At 42.4% G+C, this 21378-nt stretch overlaps 1 protein-coding gene across 2 annotated transcripts in view; it reads right to left on the bottom strand.

Annotated features, from left to right (window-relative positions):
- The window catches only part of CTTNBP2 (cortactin binding protein 2), a 670231-nt gene that overhangs the window by 303223 nt on the left and 345630 nt on the right, over positions 1–21378 (bottom strand). For both annotated transcript variants that reach the window (XM_086919417.1, XM_086919418.1), the window contains one exon: positions 6500–6599. In XM_086919417.1, coding sequence (XP_086775543.1) covers positions 6500–6599 — 100 coding nt within the window. The remainder of the gene's footprint in view (positions 1–6499; positions 6600–21378) is intronic.

Raw genomic sequence — 21378 nt, forward strand, 5'->3', positions numbered from 1 at the left:
ACACATGTATTAAAAGAAGCATTATCACAAAAGCAATACAGCAATGTGACCGGGCAAAAGGAATGGGGATCAGGTTGTCAGATATGGAGAAGGCATTTTTAAAAAGAAGAGGTGAGAAGGAGAGTATGTTCATTTCAAGTCTAAAGGGAAAGACGTTGGCACATGGAGAGAGGTAGCGTCAAAAAAAGGATGATATAAAGAAAAGGAAAGCATGAAGATGGCAGAGTTATGGAGAAGCTTTTTCTGTGGAGATGTTATGTTGATTAGTCAATGAAGTGCGTTGACCGGTAACCTACGTAGGAGAGAGTGGACAGTTTCCACAGGTATTTCATAGCTTATAATAGCAAAAATGAACTTGTGAAATTGTCGAGGGTATCCAATACAGGTGAAAAGCTGACTGAAATACTAATATTATATACAGAGGTGGTAAAGAGAAAAGTACTGAGTTTTCAATAAATGATACAGCTGAAAAGATAAAGGACAAAGATCAGAAGAAGAATCAGCAAAAATAAGAGCATTTTAGTTTTGTGTGAGTTTAAGGAAGCAAAATGTGTTCTCGTTCAAGATACTTCTCAGTTCATTAAGAATAGGAGACAACTGTACATCAACTGTGAGAAAGAAACAAGACATCCACTTTGCGAGGACTTGCCTTAGCACCTTTAGAAAGCATAAAATAATTTTACATCTGCCAAAAATACTACTGTTGCCTAAAAGTGATGCTATTTATTTCATCTACCGTATAAGGATGAATAGTATTTAAATAGACAACATGATGATTGCACACAGATCCTGGCAGAAGGTGTGCAGCAGCTATGGCGTGCCTTTTTCCTATGAAGAATTATATATTTTGCCTATTTTGGAAATGATTGCTTTCAGAGTGGGATACTAATCAATTAAAAACAGAGGTAATTAATTCATAAGGAACACAAAGAAATAAGGCAAAAGTATTAGAGCAGTAAAGAAACTTCCATTGAAGAAAATGAAGCAGAGCATAGCACTGGACAATAGAATAGTGTGAAGAGAACCAACATTAAAAAAATGCAATTGAAAGTGGATAAAGGTGGATAAAATAAGTGCTATCAGTAAAGACATTGTTAGTATGGTGAAGGAAAGACAGTTGTTCAGTTAGTGTAGGCTGGTAAGATACCAGACTGTGTGGATGTTAGAAGAAGGCATGATTTGAATTCAAGCACTTAGGACCACAGTGCTAAAAAATCTGTTGCGAAGTGACTTCACAGAACTACAGTGGAAATCCAATGGAATGGCTGGAGTCAGGAAGATTTTTAAGGTGTTGGGAAAGAAAATTAAAGACATAAAGAAGCATGCCAGGAGAGTATGAATGACTAAAACAAAAAGGGGGGAGTAGAAACAGAATGTGGAATTGGGGAACATGTGTTATGAGAATTGGGATCAGCAGGAGAAAAAGGATAAGTTTTACTGAACACATGTTCTGTGATATTAGATAATTGTGTTTTGGAATGTTGGAAAGTAAGTGAATGCAAGAAATGAATATCATAAAACCACCTCATAAAATTCTGCATACCCCCACCTAAACAACTCCTTGTGGAAAGCACTGATCCGACCCGCCCACGCAGAAACTAGTCCAAGTTTAACCACAAGAGTTTTTCCAAGGCGCTTCAAAAAACTCCACCCCTGTTGTTAATCTAGCGAACATGTCTATAAATAAGTGGATAACAGAGGCACTTGACAAAGCAGCCCCCTAGACCACAAAGCCCCTTAAGCGTGGGTCTAAATCGGCACCCTGGTTCAAATTTGAGATTAGAATAGCCATATAGGGATGTAAGCGCCTAGAACGAAAATGGAGGATAGCTTTCTCAAAAGAAGCTTACAAAGCAGCACAGAATAAATATCACTCCCTCCTCAAAAAAAGGCGGTCCATGTATTATAAAGAAAGAATCAACATGGCTGAGAACTCCTCTAAGGAACTGTACACCACTCTGAAAGATCTCTGGTCTCTGGAGAGAACACTCACAACACCTAGCAGCTCCGAAGAGCGCTGCGACGTAATTGCAGACTACTTTCTCCAAAAAGTGTCCACTATATATAGGACTCCTTCCCTGTGGAAACCCGTAACTGCCTCAATGGTCCTAATGAGGAACTCAATGAGATCTGCTTGATACCCTTGTACGAGTTCCTCACCCAACCCACACTGGTGCTCAAGGAAATGGCTCTTCAAATCAAATCGGGCTCCCCAGACGACCAAGCAGCACCGAACAGATTAAAGGAGGGCATTGAACTTATAATACCCAAAATACATGAACTAATAAATACATCCTTCAATTGTGGAAAGGTTCCGATGGCATGGAAATACGCGATTTTATACCTCTAAAGAGAAAGCCCTCAACCAACCCTGAGCTATTGGAGAACCTACGTCCCATCTCCTTGCTCCCATACATATCTAAACTCACTGAAAAGGTTGTGAACAAGCAATTGGTGGAGTATATCAATACACACAACCTTCTTCATCCGACGCAGACTGGCTTTAGAGCATTCCTCTCTACTGAATCTGCTCTCCTTTTTGCAACAGAGACCCTACGGAGGCAAGTGGATGCTGGTCAGACGGCGGCCTTGGTCCTGTTGGACCTAAGTTCCACCTTCGACACAATATCCCACAATCTCCTCATCCAACGCTTAAAGGTGTGTGGTCTTAATGGGGTAGTGCTACAGTGGATGTGGTCCTACCTGGAAGATCGCAGTTTCCAAATTGTACAAAACCCCCATCGCTCCAAACCCCTTCCACACCACCAAAGAGTCCCACCCTCTTTAATCATTTACATTGGACCGCTGGCCAAGATCATGAACAACTACAAGATCTCCATGGTGTCATATGCTGACAACACTCAGCTTGTGGTGACCCTGGCACAAGATTCTGGCGAATCTTCACAACAATTCTCCTCATGTCTCAATGATCTGGCCACCTGGATGTCCAACAACTGCCTTAAATTGAATGGTAGTAAGACGGAGGTCATGATCGTTGAGAAATCACCCTCCATCTGGGATACAGCCTGGTGGCTTCAAACACTGGGGTCTATGCTGGAGATCAAAAGTGAGGTTAAAAGCCTAGGAGTATGGCTCAAGTCCAGACTTTCCTTTGAGTCCCAAACCAGGAAAGTGGTAGGGAGATCCTATAGCACCTTGAAGATGCTGAAAAAAAACGTTGACGCCCGCCCTGTATCAGCTAGAAAAACCTTAGTTCACACTCTGGTGACCTCACAACTCGATTACGGGAACGTCCTTTATCTAGGGGTGCCAAAACACTGCATGATGCGCCTCCAACGTATTAAAAAAGCAGTGGCATGCCGTGTCCTTAATCTTCCTAGCCGTGCTTCCACGAAAAAAACTCTAGACTCCCTACACTGGCTGCCTGTTGACAAAAGAGTTATCTTTAAAGCCATGTGTTTCTGTCACAGGAGCCTACAAGGGAAAGGCCCCAGCTACCTACATGACTTTCTCACTCCATACAATCCCAGCCGCCAGCTAAGATCGACAGGAGCATACCTGCTCAAGGTTCCCAGGATAAAGAAACCTAGGATGGGCACCCAATCTTTTGGCTACCTAGCGGCCAAGAATTGGAATAGACTACCTCTATGGCTACGTGCAGAGAAATCCGAACCTTCCTTCCGCAGAGGACTAAAAAATTGGCTGTACAAACACTAGCCCAGTAATCTTGTTTCTTGCAGGTATGCTTCTAGCGCGGGGACACGCTATACAAATGAACTATTATTATTGTTATAATGCTACTCCACAAATTCCTATGTGGCGGTTCAGGCTTATGGAGTTCTGTATCGATTGGAGTACATTCCTGGGTCTAGGAACATCTTTGCTGACAGTTAGGCCCGTTTGCCCTTGGATAAGGTGCAGGGAGTTGAAGACAAGGATGGTAATGATTTTGTTATGGTTAGTACTGTTGCTAGTGTTACCGAAGGATGCATTTTGTAAATTGATTGAAGAACTGCTTTGGTCGGTTGCAAGGGCTTCTCTACCACTCGTCGCCAATGAAAAGAAGACCACTGAAGATTAGTAGGTTTTCCTAATTTTATTGAAAAGCAGAACAAATCCACGCTAAAAGTATGCAACTGACCACGCATGAAGAAACAGCCAACTGCCCAATCGTTCATACCGTAACATCCCAGGCCTCCCAATATTCTACCCCACAATTCTAGTCCCAGCAATGTGATAAACGAAAGACATGACGCTGTCCAGTAACATAAGACTGTTTCGGGTTCCCATGAAAAGGCTTCACAGTCATAGGACAATATTGAAGTTATAAAAATAGTGAGTACTTATTCATTATGTCCTAATTTTAATAATATCTATCTACATTTTTAGAGCATCCTAATACTATACATATCACGGTGCAAACATTATCTCAGAACAGCTTTCTAATTGCTTATTAGGTCCCTGTGTTATTCTGAAGATATATTTCTATTACTTTTACTGATGTTTTTCAATAAAAGTGTGGATAGTATTTACTCATCAATTAATTCACAGCCACCATGTTCTGGAAACTGTATGTCATCGGTGACAGAGCGAGGCAGAGAGACAGATAAAAAGAGTTGGCGAGTGTGTTTTTTGATTTGCTATTCCCCTTCCTTCTGCTCTCAATTATTCTTTATTACCATCTTCTAGGACATAAGCGATGGAAAGGGGTTTCGCTGAACAAGTTTGCTATGTCATGCTCACCACGATAGAGGCTAGGAAAAAGCATAAAGCCCCAGCAAATACTTGATGGTGATTCTATCTTCTACAGCTACTGAAATGTATAGGCATAGTTGGTCTCAAGGACAGGCCTGCTTGAGGCAATTTACTGATGCTTCTTCCCACAAAATCATACAACACCTGAAACTGATTCTTTCTGGGCCCAGGCAAAAGTTCAATTATGGCGGAGTTATCGGGGTAAATTTGGTAATTCCATGTTGCTCTTCAATGCCAATTTACTGATGATAATGTGATTACTCCTGCTTGTATAATTAAGAGTAATTTGGGGAGGGACAAAATCCCACAAGAGCATATTTATCTGGTGCAAATGGCTGCTCATGCTAGCTACTTGTGTTCTGCTGCATTTAGCTCTATTTATTAGCGCTAAATGCATCCTCACATCCATTTTAGCTGGGAAGTAGAATTTTATGCTAAGAAAATATCGCTAAATGCCAGGTGTAAGTTGGAGGGAAATCCTATCCCAAGAACACATTTATCTAGTACAAGTGGCTGCCCATGCTCACTATTCGTGTAATCGCAAATTGCATTCTGGCACATTTTTCGAATGCAAGGGAAATCTTTGCACTTGAGGTTCTGTAATTTCCAAGTACAATAGATTGCACGACTCCACTTTAGAATATGGGTTCCATTTTGTACTGTGCCACCATTTCTGTGTTGCCCTCGCGTAGGCTCATGAAGGCAGCCTGACGAACAAAGTGACCTGGCCTTCTTAGTCCATGTATACATTAACTAAGGTTTGTTTTTGACACTGAAATTAACTGTAAGAAATTGACCTCTTCACCTGAAACGTTGCTCTTAAATGCCAAATTACTGATGATAACGTGATTACTCCTGCTTGTATAATTAAGAGTAATTTGGGGGCGGGGGGACGAAATCCCACAAGAGCATATTTATCTGGTGCAAATGGCTACTCATGCTAGCTACTTGTGTTCTCCTGCATTTAGCTCGATTTATTAGCGCTAAATGCATCCTCACATCCATTTTAGCTGGGAAGGTGAATTTTATGCTAAGAAAATATCGCTAAATGCCAGGTGTAAGTTGGAGGGAAATCCTATCCCAAGAACACATTTATCTAGTACAAGTGGCTGCCCATGCTCACAATTCTGTAAGTGCAAATTGCATTCTGGCACATTTTTCGAATGCAATGGAAATCTTTGCACTAAGAAATAGTGCTAAATGCTGAATTATTCTTCTCGCATAATAATGCGTACTCGTGTAGAATTCTTAGGAATTCTGCTACAATGAATTCAGCGAATTATACCCACCTTTGATTTTTCCAGCAAGCTGAAGCATCCATGGTGTCCGAAATGGTGAAGTACAGACTGAAGCATTAAAGGCCACAGAATTATTGAGAAGATTAACATTTCATGTCCTTAGCTGCCAAACTTGGAACCTTGTAACTATGAGGTTGGTTCAAGCAACTATAGTTTAAATATAATTTCTTGACCAGCTAAGCAGGAAACAGTCCAGAGGGGAGAACCAGAAGGTGAGAGCTCAGACACCTTAAAGCAAGTCCTGGATGAATGGATATAGATTTTTTTGTAATGTCTACCGGTAATCTTTTGACTATCTCCATGTTTTATCAAGATATGCTAAGCCATGCTGGGAGTTTAAGGCAACATGACCAAGTTCAGACAGCATTTGATTTAAGATATTTAAATGAAGCATTGAAAAGGAATACTGAAAATTAGATATCCCTGTACAATTCTTTTTGTTGCCAATACAAAAAATACAAACTTGGTTTCAGCAAATTACTTACCTGAAATGTCCCTGAGCAGCGGCTGAGCACAAAGCCGTAAAGCCATTTTTGTCAGCAATGTTTACTTGTGCTCCTGCAGTCAGCAGCAATCTCACACATTCTAGAAATTCAACAAAAAGTAATCTAACATTAGCAAAAGCAGAGATCTGAAAAAAGCCTTAAGACTTTAGGCGGTATATGCATTCCATTGCAAGCCCATACATACATTCTAACTCTTGCCATCAAATGATTATATTTAATTATTTAAAGGAGAGGCCAAATTGATGCATCACAAATGAAGAAACATTTTATACATTTACAGTTTAATTGACCTGAATTATTAATAAAGTAAATACATACTTAATTGAGTCAGAAAATGTGTATAGATCAGCATATTAAGCAAACTAAAGGAGGATAAGAAAGGAAAGAAAGATCATGTGTTTCTAGTTTGCAGCTATATAGTTCATATATCTGTCTTTGAATATGGCGTTAAAAGAAAATAATGTATGTTTCAAGGTGAAGAAAACCAGAATATCATTGTCCATCATTTTTACCCAGCTCTACTTCATTGTTAATCCTTCCATCCATCTCTGTTTGTGTGCGTGTATATATATATATATATATATATATATTCATGGAAAAAAAACAAAGGTTACCGGGATATTCTAGTTAGGCTGACATTTCTTTCATACAAAACCAGAGAAATTCAGCTGTTCTAATTAGCTGTGCCAACTATAACTGACGCTCCCACAATCCACTGCTTATGACCTCACATATTACATCACTCATGACATGGTCAGTGACATCACTAATGACCTCACTCATGACATTTCAAATGACATCAGTGATCTCATCAGTGATGACATCACCCAGTGACTGAGTGTTTTTAAAAAGATTATGAGCGTTAAGTATATATACACCAAGGTGTACTGCTGAACCAGTGGAGGTATGAGTGACTGTATGGATGACTCAGTGGGTTCGTGACTTACTGTATAATTGAGTAAATAAGGTTTCTCAGTGAATGTATGGATGAGTGGCTGGTTGTGTAACTGTGTGAAACTATCAGTTGATGTCTAAGTGGGTGTAAGAGTGTGTTAGTGGGTACGTGAATGGCTCTATGGGTGATTAATTGGTTGTCTGTCTACGTCTATGTTTGTCTGGGTATCTGTGTTTGTGGGTGAAGAGGTGTGTGACTGCCTGTATGGATCAGTGAGTGGGTGAGTCAGTGGCTGCATGGGGTGCTATTGGGTGTTTGAGAAGTTGTATGGTTGAGAGAGTGTCTGTATGACTGTGTAGGTGATTGAGTGCCTGTGTCAGTATCAATGAGTAACTGAGTATGTGCAAGGCAGTATATGTGCTTGACAGGGTATATGAGTGACTGTATGCATGAGAGTCAATGTGAGAGTGGCTACATGGATGAGTGCATGCTTCTGTCAGTGATTGTATAGCTGAGTGTGTATGTGTTACTATTTGTATGAATAAGTTTGTGGATGTGTAAGTGTTTGGGTGAGAAAGTGGCTGTATGATTGACTGTATGAATGAGTGTCTAGGTGTGCGAGTAGATTTATGGGGGACTCACTCAGTGTGTGCGCGCCTGTATGGTGTATGAGTGGATATGTTAATGGCAGTATTAGTGAGTAAGTGGGTCAATGAGTGGCAGTATGAGTGAGTGGATGTGTGTGTAGATCAATTAATCAATGAGTGGGTGTGTAAGTACTGGTATGGCTCGGTGAAATGGTTTGTGAATGGTTGTGTGGTACTGGATGTATAAAAGATTCTATAGGGGTGTAAGTGGGTGCGTCAGAGATGCTGTGGATGAGGTCATCACTGTTGTCATCAGTGATGTCATTTGAGATGTCATCAGTGATGTCATACGTTATGTTACTGACCATGTCATGAGTGATGTAATATGTGAGGTCATAAGCAGTGCACTGCGGGCCTGAGTTATAGTAAGCTCAGCTAACTATATTGGCTGAATTTCTCTGGTATTGGTGGAATGCCAGCCTGACTAGAATTTCTAAGGTTTTTTAAATGCTAATTTCTTACTATAACGTCCCTGAAATCTGTGTTTTTTTCATTGAAGTCCTAAGGTTTTTTTAAATGTTGATTTCTTACTCCAATGTCCCTGACATCTGTTGTTTTTTCAGTGAATTTCTAAGGTTTTTTAAATGCTAATTTCAAATTGTAACGGCCCCGAAACCTGTGGTTTTTTTCTGTGAATTTCTATGGTTTTTTCACAAGCAGCCGCATTTAAAGAGTGGGGCTGGCCCTACAACTAGCAGCCAGGAATTCCACTGCGTAGGACTTACAGGAGGTACCAGGAGGGCTTCTTGGCCGCCAAGGTCCCTCAGGATTAAAGTGGACTCCTTCCCCCAACCAGTAGTGCATTAAGAGGCACATTTGAAGAGTAGGGGAGAAAGGGAGGTGTGGCTCTGATGCGGGCAGGGAAACAGATTGACAGATTGCTCCTGCCCGGAGGAAGCAGCATAAATAGTTGCTCCCTGCCAGAAGGAGCAATGCCGCTTTAGGTCGTGGAAGCCTTAGGGCTACCCAGGGCCTCCCTCCAGCCCAAACAAGTGTATGGTGGGTGCCCAGGGTGGGCACCATGGTACCCACCCAAATTAATGGCATGCCCCAGGGGATGGGGCCAAAAAAGGCTTGTGAAGGGGGAGGCTGGTGGCCTTCCTCCCCTTTAGGGGATGGGATCCCTTGGGCCTTTTCAAGGCACAGGGGTCACATAACCTTCTTTCCCCAGTCCCAAGGAAAAAAAAGGGGTCCTTGGATCCAGGGTCCCCAGGGCCTAATGAGGCTTGGGGAAGGAGGGGCCAAGTGGCCCCTCTCCCCTTTAAAATAGTTAAGGTCCTGGATGATGGAGTACCCAGGGCCTAATGTATTTGGGAAGGGGGCAATGTGGCACTCTACCTTCTAAAAAAGGCACTGGCTATGGGGTCCCCAGGGCCTAATGAGTTTTGGGATGGGGCAATGTGGCCCTCTTCCCTTTAAAATACCTAAGTCTATTAGGAATGGGGCTCCCAGGTCCTAATGATGCTCGGGGAGGGGGGCCCTCACCCCCTCTCCTTTAAAACAAATGTAGTCCTGGGGCATAAAGTCCAACGCACACCCCCCCTTAAAAAAATGTGGTCCTTTGGGATGGATTACCTTGTGCCTTATGAGACTTGGGGAGGGGACAACATGGTCCCCTCCCCTTTAAAATACTTAGGATCCTTGGGGATGAGGTCCCCAAGAACTAATGAGACTCTGGGAGCGAGGGAGGTGGCCACCTCCCCTTTAAAATACAATATGCCCTGGGGGATGGGATCCCCAGGACCAAATGAGGCTCAATTAGTGGGGCACATGGCTCCCCTTTTTTTATTGTTATGTTCCCGGGGATGGGGCCGAGGGCCTAACGAGGCTCAGGGATGTGGCCTGAAGGCCAAAGCTGCGCTGCTCATGCCAAAGACTGTGCATGGTGTGGTGTGGGGTTAGGAGTCCGCTAAGGGTTTGGCCACAGGGTCCGGAGACGGGCCAAGCCCTATGGTTGACATGCTGCTGTGCATGGCCAAAGGATGTGTGCAGCGTAGGATAGGCTGCCTGTGGGTTGTTGGAAAAAGGGCCTGACTGCAAAACAGGCCCTGAGGCTTACCCAATGCCACACACGACCAAAGGCAGTGCAGGACGTTGGGTTGGTGGCATCCAGGTGGCTGCCTGTGGAGAGTTAGGTGCAGGTCTGGCAGCAAGCCCACACTGTGCATGACGAAGGGCCGTGCCCAATCTGGGGTTTGAGGGTGGGGGGGTTGTAGGCCAGGTAATGTGGCCAATCCCACGCTGTGCACTGCTAATAGCCATGGGCAGGTGGGATTTGGCTTTATGTATTGAAATAACATTTTACATTACATTTTTTTACAAACTAGAAATTCACTGAAAAAAAACCAAGGTTAAAGTAACGTTATAGTTAGGCCAGATAAATAGATCGTTTTTTTTTTCTTAAACTTTAGAAATTCACTGGAAAAAAACAAAGGTTAAGGTAATTTTATGGTTAGGTGAAAGAGAACATTCATATTTTAAACAAAAAAACCCACAGAAATTCATCATAGTTAGCAGAGCAAACTATATCTTGAACCCCCGCCATGCACTGGTTATGACCTCACATATTACATCACTTATGACATGTTCTATGGCATCATTTATGACATTTCAAAGACATCATTAATGGCATCATCCAATGAGTGTGTTAGTGTCTTTTATAGTTTACATAGGGGCGAGTAACCACCATAGTGCTTCTCTACCTAAGTTTGTACAGCCTGTGTCCAGCTAATGGGTGTAAGGGTTTATAAAACACATGTGCTACTAATACATCATAGCTGTGTATACGTATTGAACCCGTTATAAATCTTTAAATTGAAGAGCAACTCTGTGTGCAAGCTACAGTTGGTGTTGAGCATGTTCCACCCAATTATTTGGGCTCTGCAGAAAAAGTTTGAAACAAAGCAAAGATTCTGCATACTATATACTAAGTATTGTAAGCCGCTTTGCGTTATTAGAAAGAATCGTCTAAGCATGACAATTTCTATGTAAGATAGAAGACTGTGTACACCAGGTATTAACCTACGTACATGGGCTTCTTTTGCTTCAGGCGATGGGCTATCTGTAAAGCTTTCACCACAGTGTGAAGGCTGCAGGTGAATGATCTTTAGCACCTTCATTCCTTGGCTATTTTAAGTGAATAGTGTATTTTTCACCAAGTGTTGCATAGAGTGTACATTGTTCTTAGAAGAATTACTCTGTAGAGTATTTCTCATGAGAGTTTCACTGTCTGAAAACAGTGTGGCACACAGTAAATCCTCTCCATAGAATGAACACGGTGTACAATACCCACTTTTCTACTTATATCAACTTAATTTCTCAATGTAGGTTCAATGACTGTCAGGGGTGTGATAGAGATAAAAGCTGTCCATAGTAGGGCATTCATTTTGGAACAGATTCAGAGTATTTTGAGGAGCTTGGCTTTCTCTGAACAGTTGTATACATATTGAACACTATGGGTTTCCCATACATCTGTGGTTGATTGTTAATGTGGACTAGGGTACCCGTGAAGTGTGTGGTATAGGGTCAGTGTTGCAAATAACACATGCTTGCTACATCTAAGGGAGTTGTATCTGTGATGGCATTATTGATCCTTCATATAATCTGAGCTATTTTACAGTTACTTTCATACTGGTTTATAAAGCAATGTATTCAAAAGAAGTTTGAATTAGGTCACCAGTGCTGTTATCAATGTCATTTGAGATAACTTCAGTAATGCCATAAGTTATGTCATAGAAAATGTCATGAGTGAAGTAATATGTGAGATTATAAGCAGTACATGGCAGGGGAGCAAGTTATAGTTAACTCTGCTAACTGTAACAAGTGAATTTCTGTATTTTTTTAAGTTTGAAACGTTAATGTTATCACTGACATTCACCTCACTATAACATCTTTTCAGTGAATATACACACACATATATATATTCCAGTAATAGTTTCCTGAGCTATTATAACTTGTGCCCCATGCACTGTTTATGACCCCACATATCACATAATTTTGTTTGGATCTGTGTATTAGTTTTTTAAGTGTTAAAGTGGTCAAACAATTAGATAAATCAGTGTTACAAATGCTGAGCTTCATTTTGGAATACAGATTATTTTTAACACAAGTAGATAATACTGAGAGCAGGAAGCCACAAATCAGCGTATAAATGTCATACTGGGTTGAATGCTACATTGTGGGAGAAAGGCATAATACTAGGTTGGTGATTCTATTGAGTGTCCAGCCATATATTTATCAAGGATTAGGCAAACAGTTCAATTTTTAAGAAAGAAATTACAACAAGTACAGAAGCTAAGAAAACTTAGTTGTAGCCCTCCACCACTCCCCACACCCGACATGTTCAATCAGGAGGACACATGACTTCAACTTCCAGGTACATATTCAGAGACCTGGAATAACGTGTACAGGGGAAAGGGTTAGACCTCAGCGAATGTCATATGATTACTTGGTAACATTACCAATTGACACTCCATCTTCATCTTCCAGTGGTTCTACTAGAGCATTAGCATATTGCGGTTTGTTAGCTTGGAAATCGACTAGTATGGTAACTCATTTAGTGGCTATAGGATGTTTGTGCAGCCCTAGGCTGTCTTCCATGTGCAACGCAACACTTTCTGCCTGTGCCCACGCATAGAGAGATCTCGTCCAGGCTACCAGTGTTGGGGGTTCAGGTGATTTCCACTGCCAAGTAATGAGCCGTTTGGCTGTCAGCAATCCCAGGTTGAGAAAGCGAGAGGTAACTCAGCGCTTCTGGTCCCTATGGTATTGCAGGGATTCTTCTCAGGAACAGAACTATGCTTGGGACCATAGAACATCGGCATGTAGGGACGGAGCTCCCATACCACCTCAGTACATATGAGCCAGAGTCTGACTAGCTATAGTGCCTCACTTGCCCTCCTAACCTTACCAGAGAAACAAGTGAATTGGCACCCCAGAGGACAACACTCGCAGCTCTCTCAGGGATCGCACTAACAGGACACACTCTTTCGCTCTCTCACTCATCCACAATAAGATAAATAAAAGACACAAAGGTAGTTTAGAATGTTTAGTCGAAATATTGTGTCCTAGAATGCAGCAATCGTGCCACAATTAGAAAACAAATACATATCAGAAACACTATTAGCATGGCTATTGAACCATATACTAGAAAAAGCTGTGTCATGATAGAAGACAGAATAGCCTAACCGCCCACCCTTTCCTACTGAAGCTAAATGAATATATCTAAAAGATCTCTGGGATTAATGGTGGAGCCCGTACCTCAGCATACACAGATGGCTGTACTACATCTCAGCTGATGCAGTGATCTTGCCTCTGAACTCAGACTCCATGTGTGTTTACTTACTCTCTTGGACTCCATTATTTGACAAGACATATGCGCTAATAAACAGCAGCTGCTAGTGTCTGACCAGAGAAAATAACAAGGGCCATTGTTTGACCTTGTCTAAGATGTTCAGTCTAAATCCCAGGAAAAGAACAGAACACGGAAACAGATTCAGGTTTCATGAGAAAGTACAGTAGGGCACAAAGCAAGTGTGTTTAGAAAAATGCGACCTATGATGTACACGTTTAGGTTAACATAGGGAAAACTTCAATGGGCCACACAGGAAACACATGACAATGGTAGAAACCCAGGAGGCACATCTTCCATGTGTCTTGCCCTGGAAGTCCAATGCAGGTATAAAGTTGAGACGTGACACCTCGCCAATAGTGTTGGAGGGCTGGGCAGACCCACTGCATGTGGAGAAGATCCACATTAACCAGTTGACAGTGAGGGCAATCAGTGTCTGTACAGTGGAAGTAGCAGTTTGTTTTGGCTGGGGTGAGGTAGGCTCTGTGTCTGATGTAAAATTGGATAAGGTGAAATTGGGCGTTGCGTGGAATATGTGTTGGGCTTTCCAATAGGCAGCCCATTCCTGATCTGTATAGGGCAGGCTAATACGCCCTCCCAATGATGGCATAGGTATGCAACTTGCAGTGTAGTATGGGTCCGCAGTGACTTTGTGACCCAGTGTATTAAAAGGTGACCTGTCCCCATCACATAAAGGTATTGGACAGTGAGGTGGGTCGGATGCTCCAGTCACCTCATTTGTTTCTTATTAACATCATCAGCATATGGGATGAGGTACCATGCTGGTACTGATCTCCCACGGTGTTCCAAATGGGGAGTTCAGCTGATGAGGTCAGGTTGCAGCCTCTATCTCACATATTACATCATGACATGTTCAATAACAGCATTGAAGATATCACTGATTACATCACTGATGTCCTCTCAGTAGTGATGACATTTCTGATTACATAATCCAATGAGTGTGATAGTTTGCTATATGATTCACTCACTGAAAAGTAGTGAGAAACATCCAGAGCAAATTGTCAATAGCTTCTGTATTGTAAATTAGTGTAACAATTTACTCAATGCTTAGACTGTTAATGGGGTTTGCATGTAAATGATAATTACGCACTTATATAGCGCACAACTACCCGGAGGCATCTCGGCGCTTGTACGAATACCGCAGAGTAACCCTTCCTGGCCTTTCCCTGTGAGGAGCCCACTCCTGGGCACCCCCAAGGTGAAGTCAGGCATCCTCCGCGTTGTTGGGGCAGTTGTAGAGATTAAGCAAGCTATTGCCCAGAGGTGCAGAGTGGGGCTCATGATCAGAATAGGCACCGAGGCGAGAATTATCAGGTCCGAGGAAATTGAGCCCGAGACCCGCCGAGGCGGGAATTGAACCCTGGTCCCGGCCAGACTACTGCATCAGGGTCTGCCGCTCTAACCATTGAGCCACACTTCTCTACCATGTGTGGAAGGTGTGGGATCTCCATAAGGGAGCTGTCCACATGTCAAAAGCTGTGCTTAGGAGAGCTTTCACCACCTAGGATGGTTTGAGTCTTTAGGTAGTAGTCTCTCCAGAAAACGTTGTGCAGATGGCAACAGCCGTGCACAGTAGGGAGTTGGTGACCTAATGGGCCTTAGCTGTCTGGAGGGAGTGAGATTTCAAGGAAGTGCTGTGCACAGGGTAAAGGCTATATGTAGTAGGGGCTCAGCCATCAAATGGAGATTGGGAGTGTGGAGGGAGAGGGCTATCCATGAAGACTTTTCAGCAGGGTGAAGACTGTGTGTAATAGAAGTTTGGCTATCTGGAGGTAGTGGACTCTAAAAATGTGAGCACATTGCAAGGGATGTGCGTAGTAGGGGCTTGGCCACCGAGTGGGGTTTGTGTATCTAGAGAGAGTGGACTATAGTATAATTATTTTATAGAATCACATATGTTTATGTAAGTTATCCTTTACATTATTCTGTGCCATTTAGTCCTTTTTTACATATTTATTACAAAGACTGTTCTAGTTTGTAGACTAACTGAACAGCAGTATGGTGAATGATGTCATCAGTGATGTTATCAATGCTGTCATTGGAGATGTCATAAGTGATGTCATCAATGATTTCATTGAACATGTCACGAGTGATATGATATATGAGGATATAAGCAGTGCATGGTAAAGGCACAAGTTATAGTTTGCGCTGTAAACTATAATTACTGTGTTTTTTCCAGCTTAAAACTGTATTTTTAACTGACATTTTCACCTAACTATAACCTCATTTTAATCTGTAATTTTTTCAGTGAATTGCTATGTTTTTTTTAATGCAGGGCTCGAAAGCCCAAAATTTTTTACTAGACTTGCAGGTCTAGTAACTTTAAAAAAACACTACTCAACCTTACTGTAATGCACTAGACCTCTGTGAGCAAATGTGACAATTTGAGAAGATTTAAAGGCATTTTTATTGCTCATTCACTTTGTGAGCAATAAAGATGCCTTTAAATCTTGCTATCTTTTCACATCTGCTCTGCTTTCAGAGACAGAAGTCAAAAGTCAGTTTGTCTTCCTACTCACCAGAAAGGGCAAGTAGGATCCAAAAATAGCTTGCCCTACTTAAATCTGGCTTGCAAATGCGAGCGGGGGAGAGGATTTTCGAGCCCTGTAATGTAAAGTAAGATATTATTATAACATCACTTTAACCGTTTGTATTTTCAGTGAATTTCTGTAAACATACCTAGCTGTGCCTAGTAGGCCCTTCGCAACATAACGAGGCTTGAGTATGTGGAGGAAGTGAGCTCTCTGTGAGAGCGGCACAGAAAGCTCAGCCTCTCTGTAGTAGTGACTTTCCCACCTAATTTGGCTTGGTTTTCTTGGGGTAGTGGGCTCTCCAGGAAAAGCAGAGTAGAGAACAGACTCTGCATAGTAGGGGCTTGCCCAACTAATGGGGCTTAGTTCTCTGGAGGAAGTGGGCTGTATGCACAGTCTTTGCACTCAGCACTGACTGTTTATAGTAGACGCTTTCTCACCTAATAGTGCTTACATGTCTGTAGGGAGTGGGCTCTATTCACAGTCTGCACCCTGAGCACAGACTGGGTGGATTAAGGGCTTGATCACCTAATAGACCTTTGGTCTTTTGAGGGAGGAGGCTCTGTACACAGTCTTTGTACTCTACACTGACTGTGCGCAGTAGAGAATTCCCCATCTAATAGCACTTATGTGTCTGAAGGGAGTGGGATACTCACAGTATATGAACTAAGTGTAGATTGTGCATAGTAGAGGGTTTGCCCACCTGATGGGGCTTAGGTCTATGAAGGGTGTGGGCTCTAATCATAGGTTTGCCCACTGAGCGCAGACTGTGAATGGTGGAGGCTTACCTATGTCATGGGGTTTCATAGTGTATTATGAGTCAACTCTGCTTAACCCCTTCGCTGCTGATGACGAGCTCAGCTCGTCATCAGCCACGGGTGGCGTGTGCTGATGACGAGCTGAGCTCGTCATGTAACGCGGAAAACGGAAAACAGCCGCACAGCGCAAAAATCACTGCAGCAGCGATGCGGTTAAAGAGCTTTACATAGCCTAAAGGCTGTGCTTTAAGTTTTTGGGGGGTCTCTTCAATTCCACTGGGTCCCCCATGGGACTATAACTAGGGGTGGGTTATAAATCCCGCTCCACCTTGGGAGTTGGGTAAATTTTGGACACTCTGCGTTATACTTGTTTTGTGGAGTACTGGCCAAATTCCACCAATTGCCACGAGGGAGTTTTTTCTTGCATGCAACTCGCCAATTTAAGTTAGCGAGTGAGATTTGGTGCGCCCTGACGTGATTTTCGTTTACTAGGAGGGCAACCAGCGAGATTTCTCCAAAGCAGATATTCTTGACCATTCATGGTCAGATAGCTGCAGCTCAAGTAGAAAATCTACTAGAGTGCAGCAAAATCAACTCAGGAAGAAGCGCCCCATGACATGCAGTGTGGTGCCTTTCACACTGATTTTTCAGCGTGTAACGAGCTCCTGCTGCTAAGTCACAGCATGAGCAGTGTGGTTTGCCTATTTTCACCTGTTCCCGGGAACTCTGTGGAATCTCGCAGAGTTTTCATCTAACCCCAACTGTGACAACATTACATTGTTTTTGTAAATTTGGACCTTCCACAATGGGTTCGGGGTCAGGGTATACATACATGCCCCCTTATGTCATTTTCTTTTTAATTTTCCGGATTTTGGGACTGAAATTGAATCAAGCAATGGTAGCCGCAGCATTTTTCTTCATGAGGCAGTTGCCAATGAGGTCCTTTGGTCCTGTAGAACTCCTACGATACTAGTAAATGAGTTTGCTTTTGTCTCATATTTCCAATTGCAGTCCTACAGACTACCTCATCAACAGATATCTATACATCTTGGGAATTCATTTCTTTAAAATGGCTGAAAAGATGTAGAACAGATGACTAAAAGTAAGCTTTTTGGGTTCTAGCGGTCTGCCAAATTTGGTGCAATTCATTTCAGCCCTTTTTTCTGTCGATTTGTCCAAAGTTCCTACAGGAAATTGCAAGGGGAAAACATATTTCAAATAAATAAATATTTTAGACCACCTCTTTGTAGCAGACCTGGCTTGATGGATCACGCCAAAGCTTTTCAGAAGGAGCTGAGGTGGATTAACTTTTTTTGGGAAAGCTTTGTGAAGATTCATCCAACGGTTCCAAAGACAACAAAAATGATCTTCCGTTGTAAAGCCAGTCTTAACCATAGCAGTTGCCACTGGGTTGTTATAGGCAAGACCAAGTTTCCATAGATGTTGTGCTTTGCTAAGAACTTTAGTGCCATTTGACAGATCTTCACTGACCTTTTCAAACAAAAGTCCCATCATCCTCAGATCCTTCCTGAAAAGTTTTGGGGTGATCTGTCAAGCGGGTGCCAAGAAAATGCATTTTCCACATGCAATGTTTCATAGGAAAATTGAACAGTGATACAGAAAAAACAGCTGAACGGAATTATACAAATTTTGGCAGAAAGCTAGATCTTAACTTAGAAGGTGTGCTTTTTGTGATTTGGTGGTGACCCAGTTCAAGTCAGTTCAATAATCTTTATTCGGATTCCATACTTTTTTAGGAAACCATAAAAGCACATAAAAAACATTTCATAATATAAAACCATTTTCTGTTTTTAAAAAGAGGTAGATAAAAAAGGGCGGAATTAATTATACATGCAAACATTTATACAGTACTAGAATTTCGTAGTTCATGTTATTACAAAGTGCTAATGCATCAGAAATCAGTCATAGCTAATACGATATTTAATACAAGCCTTCAAAAAACAAGCAGTTGATTTAGCACAGAGCTCAGAATCTAAGAATTGTAATGCAAGAAACGCAGGACGACAGCGTTGTTAGCCCAAGAGTTTCAGTACAGGGATAATCCATCTCCTTCGTGGAAACTCATAGTATCTACAGAAAAATACTATATGCAGTGTAGATTGTTCTGATGTTTCATCGCAAGGACAGAGTGGGAGATTATTGGACTAATCACTCTGCTTCGGGAAAGTAATCAAGCGATGATAGATGTTAAAATGGAACCGGGTCAATAGGTATTTTTCGTAGCTATTCAGGTTGTACTGTAAGTACGGTTGCACCCCGGGAGTGGTCTGGATGGCTAAAATCTGGCGATTGGAGATTTTACTGATTTCTTGGGTTAGTCGTAACTCTCTCAGGTGGGATAGACATAGAGCTTTTAGATTTTTCCTTGCTATTTCCACAATAGTAGATGGATGGGAAAAAAAGGGTGCTAGATTTAAATCTATCAGAAAATTGCGCACATAGTCCAACCAGGGAATATTCATCCATTTATCTAACCCAAGACAGTCAGTAATCAGAGAACGTGTCAACTTGCAGTGTTCATTTGCAGTGTTCTGTTTGTCAAACACAGTGCCATAGGAGAATTGGCTGGATGCTAATAATATCTGTTATATAATCCAGGCCTAATTCAATGTGGCAACCAAAGGTCGGTGAACTCTGAGGGACTGCCAGCAAGTATCTTATAAAGCCGTTCTCTACCTTCTGTAAGGGATCTACAGCAACATGACCCCAGACCCCAGCACCGTATGTAGCTATGCGGAGGCATTTCGCATGGTATATTTTAATCATTTCTTGGGGAGACCGCTTCCCTAGCTCTTGGGCGAATGCTACCAGGGCGGTGGTGGCTCTGAGAAATAATAGCTTTCTGGCCAAGATAGCTTGTTGCCAGCGAGACTTATTGTCGATTAAAATTCCCAAATATAGGTAGGAATTGGTGCATTCCAATTTGTTGTTATCAATGAAAATAGCTTTAGTCTTTTTTACACGGTTGCCTGAATGCATTACAAAGGTTTTATTAATATTAACCATAAGGTCTAGGCTTGCCATAAATTGGCAATATCCATCAAGGAGATACTGTAGTTGGAGTGGTGTTTTGGCCATAATCACCGCGTCGTCCGCGTATAGTAATACAGGGATTGGGCGGCGATCGATTGCGGGCAGGTCCAGGCTCCCTTCCAACATTGCAGATTCTAAACCGTTAGTATAAAGGTTAAATAAGAAGGGAGCCAGGACACAGCCCTGTCTGACCCCCTTTACCACAGGAAATGAATTGGTAAGTTCCCCTCCATGGCCATATCTGACTCTGGCTGAAGCCTCAGCGTAGAGATCTTGTATAAAGGCAACCAATGGGGGGTCTACACCCATTTTCAGAAGGATTGACCACAGCTTTAAATGGGAAACACAGTCAAACGCTGTGGATAAGTCTACGTAGACCAGATGTAAATGACCACTCTTTGCGACAATGTATTTTCCCATTAACAAGGAGAGATTTAATGCTTGCTCTACGGTTCCCAGACCCTCACAGAACCCGTATTGTAAATCGGATATTATGTGTTTTTCGGTGGCCCAGTCCTGTAAAAGTTCAAGAACTAATCGGCCTGCCACTTTGCCAACGGAGTCCAGGAGGGAAATAGGCCTATAGCAAGCTGGGTTGTTTCGATCTCCCTTTTTGAAGATGGGGAGCAATATAGAGGTTGACCAAGATTCGACTAAACCTACTGTGGTTGCAGCTTCAAGAACCCGTGTAAGAATTGGGGACCACAGATCCAGATTATGGGTGAATATGTCCAACGGCACCCCATCGGGGCCGGTGGACATCGGTGGTGACCCATCAAGCAGGGTCCAAGAAAAAGGAGGGTTCCAAAACGCAATTTCCCAATGCAATTTCCATTGATACCAAAACAGCTGAACGGAATGACACCAAATTTGGCAGCAGGCTAGATCTTTACCCAATAGTTGTGCTTTGGTTTAAATCCATTCAGTACTGCTTGAGCAATTAAGGTTCAAAATCTATAGATACCTATATAGTTGGGTACACAAGAGTCTTGCAAGATCCATGACAACAAAACTTCAAATGATGTGATCTGAATGGCCACAATTGCCTTTTTTCCTGTTGGCTAGCCTCATCTCATGAGTGAGTAAGGCTCCCATGAGAGGACTCACTCGGTTTAGCTGGTCAACAACACAAACACGAATGTTGCAGCCACCAGTACAGGACTTATGGACTCAGTCCCCATGTCCTGAAAATTAAAACAAAAACTAATTAAGGTCTAAGGACCAGGGTAGGAATCCCTTGATCCTCTAAGCTGTTGTAGGGGACGTCCATAAAGGACCCCTACACCCAGAGTCATAAAAAGAATTTGTAGGGTACTGCAATCCTGCATGAGTCTTGCAGGAGCACAGGCAGATGCCCTGGCTCGTTAGACACTCTTGCAAGTGTCATGTGGGACTGAGAAAATCATTTTGTAAAAAAAGGGACCGTGTGCAGTGGGGGTGTTGATCACCTGCTGGTGGTTGGGAGGAGGGCCTAGCTGTATGCCTGGCCCTATAACCAACCCCACACTATGCATGACCAAAGACTGTAAAAGGAAGGGGTTGGCATAGTTACATTTGGAAATAAAATCTTTATGTTAAAAAAGTAGAAATCTATTGACAAAT

Source organism: Lissotriton vulgaris, chromosome 1_1 (genome assembly GCF_964263255.1).
Source record: "Lissotriton vulgaris chromosome 1_1, aLisVul1.2, whole genome shotgun sequence".
In the NCBI taxonomy this organism is placed as follows: domain Eukaryota; kingdom Metazoa; phylum Chordata; class Amphibia; order Caudata; family Salamandridae; genus Lissotriton; species Lissotriton vulgaris.